This window comes from Lupinus angustifolius, chromosome LG04 (assembly GCF_001865875.1).
Source record: "Lupinus angustifolius cultivar Tanjil chromosome LG04, LupAngTanjil_v1.0, whole genome shotgun sequence".
Lineage (NCBI taxonomy): Eukaryota > Viridiplantae > Streptophyta > Magnoliopsida > Fabales > Fabaceae > Lupinus > Lupinus angustifolius.
This window is the reverse complement of record NC_032012.1, coordinates 1829744-1843127: the sequence shown is the minus strand read 5'-3', so window position 1 is coordinate 1843127 and position 13384 is coordinate 1829744. Positions and strand designations below refer to the sequence as shown.

Here is a 13384-nt window from a genome sequence, read left to right as displayed (position 1 = left end):
ATGAGACCATTGTCTATAATGTCTTGAAACATTGTAATATTCCTATTGTAATAAGAACTTCACTGATTTTTGCAATGCATGTTGTATGGGTAAAGCTATTACATGCTCCTTTGTCTTCCACTGTTTACAATAAACCCTTTGACCTTGTGTTTGTTGACTTATGGGAACCTGCACCTCGGTACTCATATTCGGGGTTTAGGTACTACTTTACTATAGTTGATGCTCACTCTAGGTTCACTTGGATGTTTCTTATGAAACAAAAGTCTGATACCATGTCTCTATTTCAAGTGTTTATGCAATTGGTCAAAACTCAGTTTGATACAACCATTAAGGTTGTTCAGAGTGACTTTGGTGGTGAATTTAGACCATTCACCAGCTATCTTCAGTCCTTAAGCATACAACATAGATTGTCTTGTCCTCACACACATCATCAACAGGTTACTGTGGGAAGGAAGCACATGCGTATAGTTGAGATAGGATTAACTCTCTTGTCTCATGTTAAACTTCCCATGGACTATTGGGAGTTTTCCTTCACTGTTGCTGTATATTTGATCAATAGAAACCCTACACCCACTTTACAACATCAATCACCTTACTAGAAATTGTTTGGCGCTGTTCTTGATTACAAATTCCTTAAAATCATTGGGTGCTCTTGTTTTCCTATACTTAGACCCTACAACAAACATAAACTTGAACCTATGAGTACTGAGTGTGTTTTCTTGGGTTACTCTCCTAATCACAAAGGTTATAAATGTTTGTCTCAAGATGGGAGGCTTTATATTTCGAAGGATGTTCTTTTTAATGAACAATCCTTTCCCTTTCATGATAATTCTCTCTTTGTCCAAAATGACCTACCTGTTTTGTCTCCTTCCATCAACTCCACCATTCCTTCTCCTTCTACATCAAGTTTCTTACCTCCTACCTCTGCTTCATCTACTGATATCCCTTCAAACTCAATCCCTTTGTCTACCTCAATGTCTTCTCCTTCGTTACCTAGTTTTGAAATCTCTCCTATACATGTGTTTAATTCCAGGGATACATCTTCTTCCACTGGTTTGTTACTTGATCATTTGCCATCTTCATCCACTCATCTCATGTAGACAAGGTCTAAGTCTGGAATTTTCAAAACCATTTTTCCTAGGGTTCTCCTCACTCAATGTGAACCTGTTAGTGCCAAATCTGCTCTTGCTGATCCTGTTTGGAAGCAAGCTATGCAAGAAGAGTACAATGCTCTTCTTGCTTTAGGAACTTGGGTCTCTTGTCCCTTTACCTCATGGTAAACATGCCATTGGCTGTAAATGGGTTATTCGGATTAAAGAAAATCCTGATGGGTCTATTCACAAGTACAAAGCAAGGTTGGTTGCCAAGGGTTTTCATAAAAAATTTGGCATTGACTACACTGATACTTTCTCACCTGTAGTCAAACCCATCACCATTCGTATTCTCTTAACTCTTGATGTTACTTACCAATGGCACATTGAACAACTTGATATCAATAATTCCTTCTTAAATGGAGTTCTCAATGAAGATGTTTACATGCAACAACCTTATGGGTTTCAACACAATGACAAATCTTTAGTGTGCAAACTTCACAAAGCTATTTATGGTCTTAAGCAAGCTCCAAGACAGTGGTTTGTGAAGCTCAAGTCTACTCTTCTCAATCTCGGGTTTGTGGTCAGAAAATGTGACAACTCTCTCTTTATGCAGACCTCCTCTTCCACTCAACTCTTTGTTCTTGTATATGTTGATGACATCATTGTAACTGACTCTTCTTCTTCTCAAGTTCAGAAGGTCATCAAAGATCTTAGCTCTTCCTTTGCTCTTAAACAACTTGGGAAACTAGACTACTTTCTTGGCATTAAGATCAAGCACCTCACTGATGGATCTCTTCTCATGTCCCAATCAAAATACATTAGAGATCTCCTAGATAGAGCAAATATGGGTACTGCTAAACCTGTGACAGCTCCTATGACAAGCAACTGCAGACTTACAAAAGAAGGGAATGATTTCTATGTTGAGCCCACCTTCTATAGGTCTATTGTTGGTGCTTTTCAGTATGCAACAATCACTAGGCCTGATATCACTTATAGTGTCAATAAAGTCTGTCAATTTCTTAGTCAACCTCTCAATTCTCATTGGGCTGTTGTGAAAAGAATCCTTAGATATCTTCAAGGAACTGTATCTTGTGGCATCTTTCTTCATAAGGCTGCTGTCTCAGCCCCTCTTTCTATCACAGCCCTTTGTGATGCTGACTGGGCTTCTGATGTGGATGATAGGAAGTCAATTTCAGGAACTTGCATCTATCTTGGTCCTAATCTGATTACTTGGTGGTCCAAAAAGCAGAACACTATCTCCAAGTCAAGCACATAGGCTGAATACAGAAGTCTAGCATTGGCAGCTCAAGAACTGATGTGGGTTGAGTCTCTTTTACAAGAGATTAAGTTCTCATACTCAACACCTACCATTTTGTGTGACAATTTGAGTATTGTTGCTATGTCACATAATCATGTGCTTCATAGTAGAACCAAGCACATTGAGCTTGATCTCTACTTTGTTCATGACAAGATTCAAAACAAGACTTTGATTGTTTCTCATGTGCCTTCTGATCTTCAAACTACCGATGTTCTTACCAAGCCTCTTTCTATTGATAAATTCACTAACTTTCGCAAGCAACTTCAAGTTAGAGATTATTCTAGTATAGTCAAGTATTCTCAATACCCTCAATTTCAGGGGGTATATTAGAATATACTTAGCATCTGTAATTCTGTTTTAGTTATCTCTTAAGTGAGGAAAAGGTTGTGACTAGCTTCACTATGCTAAGCTGTCAAACCTTATATAAATCCTCTCTTCATATCTTTGTAACTAGGTTTAAGATAATAACAAATTATGTTTTCATTCTCTTATTCTCTCTCTTTCTCTCTATCTCTTTCTTTGTAACTGTTTTCTTATATGGATGATGCAACCTTATTCTGGCTTATCCTAGGTGACTTTAATGAGATTCTTCTACCTTATCTTTAAAGTAAGTTGAAGGATATTGGTACATATTATGTCCCTTTCAACTGTCTCAAAATATATTCTTGTAGGTTTATTTGAAAATGGTGTAGGCTACTTAATACATTCTTGGTGAATAGATTATCTTATGATATACTAAAGAAATGTACAAAAGAAGAATGATTGACAAGTTATATGAAATACATTCCTTTATTCCTCTGTTTTTTTACAAACCAATTATGGTCATATTATGAGTCTTACATTCAGTAGAATAACGAATTTAGTGTGGTATTTAAGTCATGAGGTTTTCTCACTTAGTAGACTAGTTTTTTGGTTTTAATTCTCCTGATGTGTTTAAGTCCTAACAATTGATGTCTTTCATTGAGAGTTGCGCTACGGAAAGGGCCTACATATAGGCTGGATCAAGTTACATTACCAAATACTGATAGGTGAGTGAAACCGCCAAAAGAGAAACGACTATGATCGGGTCGGTGTAGATAATATTGAACATAATAATAAACCATGGTACTCAAGTCCTAACAATCATCATATTATGGATTCCTTTTTTCCTACCAGTGCTGTTCATGTATGGATGGAGTAACATTCTACATCTTCAATCCATATCTTGCCTTGTGTTATGCTCGATCGGTTAAAATCCAAATTTCAAATTAATCATTTTTATGTCTTTTCTGGTTCCATTTACATGGAGTTCAAGTACAGCCTACAATTACTGCAGCAAAATTTATATCCAAAATAGAAGTGGTACACGGCATAAAGTAGACGTGTTTCATAATTTTGTATTAGAGCACATCTTTTGATATATCATCACAACAAATGACATGAATGAAACATTTCTCGTTCAAAAAATTGTGGTCTTCATGTGTTACTTATTTTGATTGGTTAAAAAAAATAATTATTTCAATCCAAAAATCAATAACTTATGATTTTTCTAACTAACTACATTGGTATACTTTGTGGGAGCACATTGATATGCTTTATGAGACAAAAAATGTGCTCTCCTACAATGAATAACATATAGAGTGATACATATGTGTATTATGATAATTTATTCCCTTGATTTATCATTTAGGGTAGGTAAAAGATCTGTCATCATAATGCCCTCATTTGTTTGTCCTCCGGTGTAGCAAATTGTAGGTCTACAAAGGAGTTTTCTCTCTTCAACTCGTAAAGCTACCAAGAATATATGTCACTTTCATTGTGTATGATATATTAAATACTTTGTTGGTAAAACAATATTATTTCCCATAGGGTTTGTTTATAAGTTAAGTTTTAGATGGAAAAGAAGGGAAATAGAAAGTTTTAGAGTCATCTTACCAATGTATTTTATGGCTCTTCAACCTCAATTTTTCATTTCTTCCCATCCAAAATCAAACTCACAAAGAGAGTCTTAGTAAATTCATTGGTTGAGAATGGTCACATGTTAAGGTAATACAAGTTCTATTGAGTCGTTGCCACTTGTAAGTTAATGGTAACGACTTAATGGAATGCGTGTCTATATGTCTTAAGTCACAAGTTCAAGTCACATAAGACTCCTTCTAAGAGGAATAAAGTAAGGTAATAATACTTAAGCTTAAAAGAATTCACACACAATAATATCATGGGACCAATGATGTAAAAACCATACCGGCCAGTTCGATCAGAAAACCGGTGAACCGGATCCCTAATTGGTACGGTACGGATGTTGAACCGGTCAAGTATCAAAATCGGTGAATCGACCGGTATTTGACTAAACCGTCCGGTTTTTACACATATTTTTTTAGAAAAAACCTAAAAACTTAAAAACTCATTACAAGGTGACCCATTTTCCAACATTTCTTCAACACTTCAAAGCACATGCTTCCAGTGAATACTTAGATTACACATTTTGGTTCCTAACATTCGTATGTAATCTCAATGACATTTGTGTAATCTTGGAGTACTGTCTGAAGATAGGATTTGGTACAAAAATATAATCCCGATATGAGACAACTTTGACTCGTTGATGTTAAATGTTAAAACTCCAAATTTATTTGTTTTGTGGAGTGAGTTGTGAACTTATGTCATTTATATATATATATTTTGTGGTTGTTAAGTGATACTTTTGGATTAATATATGTTTTGTAATTTAGACTTTGAATTTGTTAAAGACTTAAAGTTGTTTGTTTATGTGAATTTTGAGGAGATTATGAATATGCATTATAAATTTGGGTATCTACCTTTTTGAAATTTTTTATATTATAAGTTTAACTGACATGCAGTTTAATTACTGACCGGTTTAACCATTGTACCACTATATCAGTACCCTAACCGATTTGATAACTAATATGATTTTAACATGAAAATTGGTTTCTCTATTTTGTGTGGGATAATTCAATTCAAATTTAATCAATGAAGTCAAATATTTTAAGAACAAATTTTGTGTCATTGAATTTTTTTTAGGGAGTAAACTTGCTAGAACAAAATTTTCAGAATTAAATTAAGGTTTAATCAATCATAATCTTTGTAGTTTTTAATCAACAAGTGATTGGTTTAGGTTCTAAATATTTGTTTCCCTTAACAAAACTTAATTTTAAATCTTTTTTATATATATATATATATGTACGCCAAATCCATTTAATTTTAAATCTCATTCGAGTGGAGATTAACTTCCATGTATAAAGTACATGTGACTATACCATAAAAAAAACACATTTATCAAACAAAAAATAAAAAACCACAATAAAAAAACCCTATGATTATTAAATAATCTACATTTACAATATAAATATAAGTAACTTATTACAAACCCTAGTTCTGCATAACCTGCTTCCATTGTTCGAGCGAAGAAAGCTGCACCACTTCTCAATTCTCTCTCTCTCAAACAATGGCGGCTTACGCGATCAAACCTACAAAGCCTGGTTTGGAAGAACCTGCAGAGCTCATCCATAAGATTAGGATCACCCTTTCATCCAAGAACGTCAAAAACCTTGAGAAGGGTACCAATTTCATTTCCTCTAATTCAAAATTGATTCTTTCAGCTTTATTGTTGATTTAATGAAAATTGTTTATGGTTTTGATAGTTTGTACTGATTTGGTTCGTGGTGCAAAGGATAAGCATCTCAGAGTTAAGGGACCTGTTAGAATGCCAACTAAAGTTCTCAACATTACTACAAGGAAAACCCCTTGTGGAGAAGGTTCTTTTATTTTCTTTAAATTTTTACTTATTTTTGTGTGGTTAATTTTAGTGTTGAGGGTGAGTTTGGTACAATCGTGAGATTGTTGCTTAGCGACCATGAGTTAATAAGTTCAAATCCTGGAAATAGTTTATCTGCTTACGGGATAAGGCTGTGTGCATCTACATCCCCAGACACTACTAAGTGGTGGCTTCGTCCACTGGGCCGTTTTTTTTTTTTTTTTTGTAGTTCTGAGCTCATGAGATTCTAATGAGAAATGTAATCTAGCTTTTATTTTATTTTATTTTTAAATGTACATATTGTTTGTCGTAGTTGGGTGATTCTAAGACAGTGTTGCTTATTGGCATTCTGTATCTCTCGATCCTGCTTTATGTTAATTGTGTTTGATTGTTGCATTTAGAGATGGTACCGTGGGTGGTGATAGAGCGTAGGTTATTGATAGTCTTACTAAAGTTTGATGATAATGTAGCGGAATCATACTTCTCGATGTAGATGGAGTGAGGCTATATACACTCTTTGATACTGTTTGGTGCACAGACTGTGAGACAGAAGAGTGAAATAGAATTCTAGTGGAATCCGAATGTGTCATTTTTTAATTCTTTTATGTCCTTTTGTTATGTTATGTTATGTTCTATTTATAAAATGTGCCAAACATTGAACATATCTCATCTTCTGTTCATTGTTATGTAGTACACAGGAACTGTTACTGAGTTCATTTTGGTATGTGGTTTGGCATTTCTTACATTATTATTAGAAGACTTTTTTTAAAAGATGAACATGGTACACAATACAAAGTGCAGTGAGTTTGGCACATGGTGCATAAGGTTAATGATATTATCTGGAATTATGGTTGTGTTCTATCCTGTTCTAACACCTTGACCAGATGGTACGATACTACGATTGTTATCTTGTAAATCAAAAAAATTAAAACCATGCTTGGCTAGTCGGGAGTGTTGATAGGCAATTTGGAGTGCTGATAAGCATTACATGTTTATGCATATTTCTTATTTGTTTCATTTTAAGTGGCTGATATTTTTCCTATCCTTCGTTCCCTGCTTGTTCTGTCAGGTACCAATACATGGGATAGGTTTGAGCTGCGTGTGCACAAGAGAATCATTGATCTCTACAGTTCCCCTGAGGTGGTGAAGCAGATTACCTCAATCACAATTGAACCTGGTGTCGAGGTTGAGGTGACCATTGCAGATGCTTGATTTTGGTCCACATTGTAGATTTGTTTTGCAGCCTAGTTTGGTTTTGTAATTTACCTTCTTGGTCAGGAATATGTCAAGTCCAATACCTTAGGGGTTAATTCATTTCCTTTTTGCTGTTTAATTCTGAAGTTGGTCACTTGGGGTAGCAAAAGACTTCTTGATTATCTTTTTGTTTATGATTTTGAGGATACCATGAGAAATGAATTGCTTAATATGTTTTAAAATCTTCCATTTTATTAAGCTTTGGTTTGATATTATATGACATTGTTATATTCATTGCAAATCTAATAATAATGATGAGGAGCCTAGTGTTGCTCACCTTAGTTTTGAAGCAAAAGACTTCTTAATGTTAATTTTACTCCCGGAGTTGCTTGCTATGAAAACACCATGGTTACAGAGGGGTTGAAGCTCTTTTTATCTTCAAGTTGATTGATGAGGATCAGAGGAAGCATGGCTAAGATTAGAAGTTCCTTTTAAAACCCTCATGTTACATCTTTTTCCTTTTATCCATGTGTGTTTCTACATAACTATTTAAGATAATATTTCTTCTCATTAGCTATGCATATCTATTGACCATTTCTGGTTTTGGTGGTACCCTTGTGTGACAATATCTCCATTATGGTGCAACACAACCCACTTTGCACCAATCTTCAGCATCCTGACCCATATGTCTCCTCTAAACTACCATAATAAATAACTTATGCATTCTTGTTTTTTTAATTAAAAAAATCTGGTCTATGATGAACCTTCTTTGAAAAATACCAAATTTATATATGAAAATAACTATGAAGAATATGAATATTATTGTATAATTACATAGGTAAGAGAAAACAATAAATTGTCGTACAAAATAATTTCAATTAATTGGAAATAAGACTTCTCAAATTAGTTCCAATCATGAGAAAAGTAAAAATAGTATGGTTGCTACTTGCATAAAATGGAGCAAATCTAGTTTCTTAACGTTGCTAATAATATGTTTGTTGTTTTCTCAATGAGAACTTTAGAGAATGAGTTTTAAAAGGAGCTTTTAATCATAGCCCTTAATTTTAATCCAACGGCCGAGAATTATTCCTCTAGCTCTCATATACATCCCCTATGTATATTGGTAAGTTGTTGAATGATGATAGCCTAACTTCATTTTCAAAGTGCAGAATTGAAGTAGTGTTGAATAAGTGTAACTGGTTAATTAATTTACTAATGATTCAATTCTCTTCAATTTAAAAATTTCCAACAGAGCATCACAATTACAAAAGTTCATGTTGTCATGGCCACCTTTCTTCCTCATTCAAAGATCTACCTCTATATCTAACTTATCAAAACTTAACTCTTACGTGCATACACTCATTATGTGTACATAGAGATTTGTTATAAAAAATTGTGTTCTTATTATTTATTAATGTAAAGAGTTTGAATTTTACCTTTTGGTAAATTTTATGGCAGAATATTTGGGTTACTCTTAGAATTTATACATTCTCTTGCTGTATTTATCATAATTCTCAATACACATGAAAAAAATAGTGACAGTTTAAAGTACAATGAATATTAGTAGATTATCAACTTTATAGAGAGTATACTAGTGAATCTTAATTTAAAATCCATTTTCTATTATGCTCTATAGATTGTAGATTGGAGAAGTTGTTAGATTATAGAGATATTCAGCTGGTAAGGATTACTTATATTTCACAAGAGCTTGAATATAAATTCTGTTGTAGTTTTGTGGACCTTATTGTTGGATAATCTTTAAGTTACTTCTGCAAATCATAAGGCATAATATTAAAAGAGTTTTTATCATAAAAAAGAATGTCATCTCTACTTCATATGATGTTGGGGCATGTTGTTGTTGTTGCAATGAGATGGAATTCCTACTCCAAAGTAAAAGAAGAAATTTCAACTGCACGTAAGAATGTATAGAGTGCATAATAATGATGAACCATGATCAAATTCTATTTTTGGTTGGGTAAAAGTATCATCTCTAAATGTAAATAAGGATATAAATGTCATTGCAATCTGTTTGTTCTTTGGTTTTTTAGAGTACTTTCCTCTCCAGTACTAGAGAAGATTCTGACTCGATGATGATGGTATTTTGTTGTACAAATAGTGGTAGATGCCTTTTTTGTATGAGTAGTGGTAAATGGCTTTAACTCACTGCTAGATCTTTAGGAGTATAAGGTTAATGGTTCAATTCTTGTGAGTAACACTTATGAGGGGCAGTCACGTATCTGAAATGAATTAGTTCCTTAACAATAGGGTGAGAAAATACCTTGGCAAGTTGGTAGTACAAAAAAAAGATACCTGAGCAGATAAAGTGAATCCATCCACCTGCAATCTGAGACCATATACTAGAAAAAGTGATATTTATGAACATTTATAAGATGTTGCAATGTGATACTCTCTCATTTTATTTGGTGGTAATGCATTTTTTCCAAGGTACAGTGTTTGAGAATGTACTTTCCTTGTATACTTAAATTCACATAAAGTGCCTAGTAATACTAGGTTCAGTGTTTACGATAGCATTTAGGTTTGAAAATGACATGTTGGACATGAAAGTAGTTTAAGGAAGCAGTGCAAACTAACTCTATCTATTTACAGAAAGGCCACTCTGAAGTTGGTGTATGAGTTATATCCATTTATTAGAATGAAGTAAAAACTAATGATGGAATCTGATTACATGAACCATATAAATTCAGAGGCCCATGTAAAGTTGATAGGGAATGATACAATCAAACAAGTTAAACTCTTGTTTAAGCCTTTAAACCTTGAGAAAGCCAATGGCACCCTTTCTTTCTTGATCAAATGTCACACTGAACTTGCTCATAGGAGTGGTAGGATCACTGCAATCTCTTCCTCTATCTGATTGAAAAGTGACAGAAGAATTCAGCTCCTTAGTTTTCCCATTAGGTGAATCTAAGCATCTTAATGGAAGAAAAAGAGATTTTTTCTTCTTCTTAACATGGCTACCTCCTATACTTAACGTCAAATCCATTTCCATGTCTTCATCAGAGCCATTAGTACTTATTTGACAATTCTGAAATGCAGTAAAAGAGCTAGGTCCTGCTTCATCTTCATTACAGCCATGTTTTGTTGCAGCAAAAATGTATCCTACCTCAGCAGGCCTTTCGAGATCGAAACTCCTTCGGCGTTTGATGGTCTCTCCAGAATAATTTCCACTCCTTTCCTTTGAGTAGATATCTTTCAATCTTTGAACATGTAAATCAGGTCCATAAGATGAAATTTGTGTTGTTTGTTGTTGTTGAATGAAATGAGGATGGCATAGGCTTATGCTGTTCATGGAGGTCCAAAAATTCTTTCCTTTTTCCTTTTTGTGTTCATCCATAAGCATCTTTTGCACACTATGCACCCTGTGTAGTTCCCTTACCTACAAATTCCAAATAGATATAAACATAATTGCTAACTAGTAACAGCTTCAAATTGTTGTATATCACAATGTTTTTCTTAGACAACATATAACAAATCACATTGGAATATGGTAAGAGGTTTCAATTAATTTGACAAATAATTTCACATATGGTAGCTGCTAGAAAAGTTCTTGGATAGTTTTTACAACAATAATAGCCAAGCCTTTATCCGAAAATAAAATAGAAAAGCCTTTAGTGGCTGTGGAACCAAAAATGTTGGGTGCAAAAAGCATTCCCCTCTGCCTGATCTGTGTCAAAGCATTATGAATGCACATCATTAGTAATTTATAGATTTAGGCCTCCAAACATAAATGAAAAGTCTCTCAATTCAATCCAGAATGGTTATGAATTTAGAAGCAAAACGCGTAATAATACATTTGATCTTATGCAGTGACATTTCTAGCAGAAACTGATTAGGATCCTAACTTTTATATTTAGATGAAAAATATAAAGTATACAATACAACACTGTTATGCTACCTGGTATTTGAAGATATCCTCATGCATCTGCATTGTCTTCTGTATTGATTCTATATGGTTTTTTTCAAGTACTCTCCTATCCATGGGATCTTGCAATTTGTTAACTCCAATACTGTAATGACTGTTATTGAGTCCTTTGTTCTGGTAATGCTTGCAGACATCCACGCCACTCGCCGTGAACTTGTTGCTGTCTATTGAGGTCGCTAGAAGATTTATGGAATATTCAATTTTTGTTCTCATGCCTGAAAAAAAGATTGAAACTTCTTAAGTTTTTTCTCTCACTAACTTCAGATATCAACTTCTACACCTAGGAAAGTGTTGAATAGTGTATCAGAAATTGGAAAAAAATCCTTCTAATGTGTTAATTCTTAGGAGAAGTAATGAACAGTGTTATTTCTCTATCTATTTTCTAACTAATGGAGTTATAATCAGTGCGAAGTTGAGGATATAATTCAGTGGGCAAAAGTATGAATATTTTGTGTGCTTGTTTGAATTGGAACCAAGAAAAGCTGAAACACTAACTTATTACCAAGTGTGTGACCACCAAGTTTAACAAAAACATCATTAACTGAATCTTTTCTCTCATCAGGATTTGATACATGGATCAAACGATATGATAATGTTCTATTATAAATCACGTATAAACAAATCATTGACATTTAAATCCTTAATAGTTTCTATGGTGTGACCACCTAGCCTAAAGGTTTTATAATTTAATATCTAAACACCAAATACTAATGGAAACATAAATTTCAGGAATGTATTGACCTGAACTGAAAGGCAATCATACCACAATAGTTCCATTTCAAATGAAGAAACCAAAGTACTCACACACAGAATTTCAAAACCATATGCTTCATCATATACTAACTTTATCTTTTGTAAGATTTTGTTGCTGCCTTTTTTGGTACTTAGATTCAGACCATCTAAACCAAATGTACCAGTTTTAGTTTTTGAGTAAAATTTCCTAAGCAGGGGAACTTTACTAACTAAAAGTTTAAAAACTGTAACCAAACATTGGCAGCACACTGAAGAAACATGAAAATTATGAACATTAGATAGTGTAGGCATTGATGTGTGTCTTTCTGTGAGTAATTAAAGAATCACTAGCCAAAAGGCCAGGCCAAAAAGAGTGGCCTCATAAAAAAGTACATATAATATTTCTCCTTGTTCCTTATAAAGCTAGGCTCAGTAAAAAAGAAAAGGCAAACATAGCTAGGCTTTTTCTGCAACTATAAAGGCAACACCTAAACTTTATGTCTGATGAAGATCAAATATAGTTCAAGAAAACTAAAAGATGCTACTTCACACAGACACATTAGAAGTTGATGCCAGCTATAAAATTAACTTAAAAAGGTTACCTTTTGCTTAACATGTAGTAAGAAGTACCAAAATTGCAGTTTTGTGTGATGGAGTTCATTGAATATCTTCCTCCTTCATGCTATCATTTTTATCCATTTACTAATGAAACCAATATGTTACTAAGTACTGCACCACCTTATGAGTTTGGAGAAAGTAATGCTTCTAGACAGAACCAATCATTTCATTAGAAACAACAAAGAAACCAGCTCAAAATTTTAAACTGTAATTATAGTGCTAGTAACTCAGGCTTTGACAGGCTGTGAGGAAAGGAGGCAAGCAAAAAATGGAGCAGCAATGTGTTTGTATATGTGTGAGGGCCTATGTGATATTCAGAGAGAGTAAGAGAGAGATGGTCACTTTATAAATTTATGATATGAATATTTTGTTTGGAGCCGTACAGGTAATCCTGCTGAAGTCATAAAAGTAAAAATATAATATCAATATAAATGAAAAGATATAAGTGTCATTATTCTTTAGTTTTTCTTTGCTTTTCTATATAACTATGCTCTTTAGTAATTGAGAGGAGTTTAACTCATAAATCGATAAAGCTTTCACTATCAAATTTTTAAGGCAGATGCATTTAGGGACTAGAACTATGGTTATGCTAGAACAAATCCCTTAGCTTGGTGGTTTTTGTCTGTATAACATATACTTTAGTTTATTGCATTTTGTAAATATTGCATATTTGTGCTTAACTATAATATGAAAAAGGGTAAGAGTGATGGGACCACAAAATTGCATAATAATATAAT

General features: G+C 33.6%; 2 protein-coding genes across 2 annotated transcripts; one reads left to right on the top strand and one right to left on the bottom strand.

The window, feature by feature from the left end:
* Positions 5780-7632, top strand: LOC109345055 (40S ribosomal protein S20-2-like). Its single transcript, XM_019583816.1, has 3 exons — positions 5780-5966; positions 6051-6164; positions 7233-7632. Exons 1-3 carry the CDS (start codon positions 5855-5857, stop codon positions 7373-7375), a joined length of 369 nt encoding a protein of 122 aa, XP_019439361.1. The 5' UTR covers positions 5780-5854; the 3' UTR covers positions 7376-7632.
* Positions 9819-12952, bottom strand: LOC109344785. The gene is made up of 3 exons (XM_019583533.1): positions 12632-12952; positions 11271-11512; positions 9819-10751 (listed from the first exon to the last, which is right to left on the bottom strand). The coding sequence occupies exons 2-3, from the start codon at positions 11508-11510 to the stop codon at positions 10125-10127; spliced, it is 867 nt and encodes a 288-aa protein (XP_019439078.1). The 5' UTR covers positions 11511-11512; positions 12632-12952; the 3' UTR covers positions 9819-10124.

What these genes read in the sequence shown, in the direction of transcription:
- LOC109345055 (XM_019583816.1), top strand. Translation starts at nt 5,855, where the DNA reads ATGGCGGCTTACGCGATCAAACCTACAAAGCCTGGTTTGGAAGAACCT. An exon ending in CGTCAAAAACCTTGAGAAGG is followed by an intron (nt 5,967 to 6,050) that starts GTACCAATTTCA and finishes TGGTTTTGATAG; the next exon opens with TTTGTACTGATTTGGTTCGT. An exon ending in GAAAACCCCTTGTGGAGAAG is followed by an intron (nt 6,165 to 7,232) that starts GTTCTTTTATTT and finishes TTGTTCTGTCAG; the next exon opens with GTACCAATACATGGGATAGG.
- LOC109344785 (XM_019583533.1), bottom strand. Translation starts at nt 11,510, where the DNA reads ATGAGAACAAAAATTGAATATTCCATAAATCTTCTAGCGACCTCAATA. An exon ending in AGGATATCTTCAAATACCAG is followed by an intron (nt 10,752 to 11,270) that starts GTAGCATAACAG and finishes TGGAATTTGTAG; the next exon opens with GTAAGGGAACTACACAGGGT.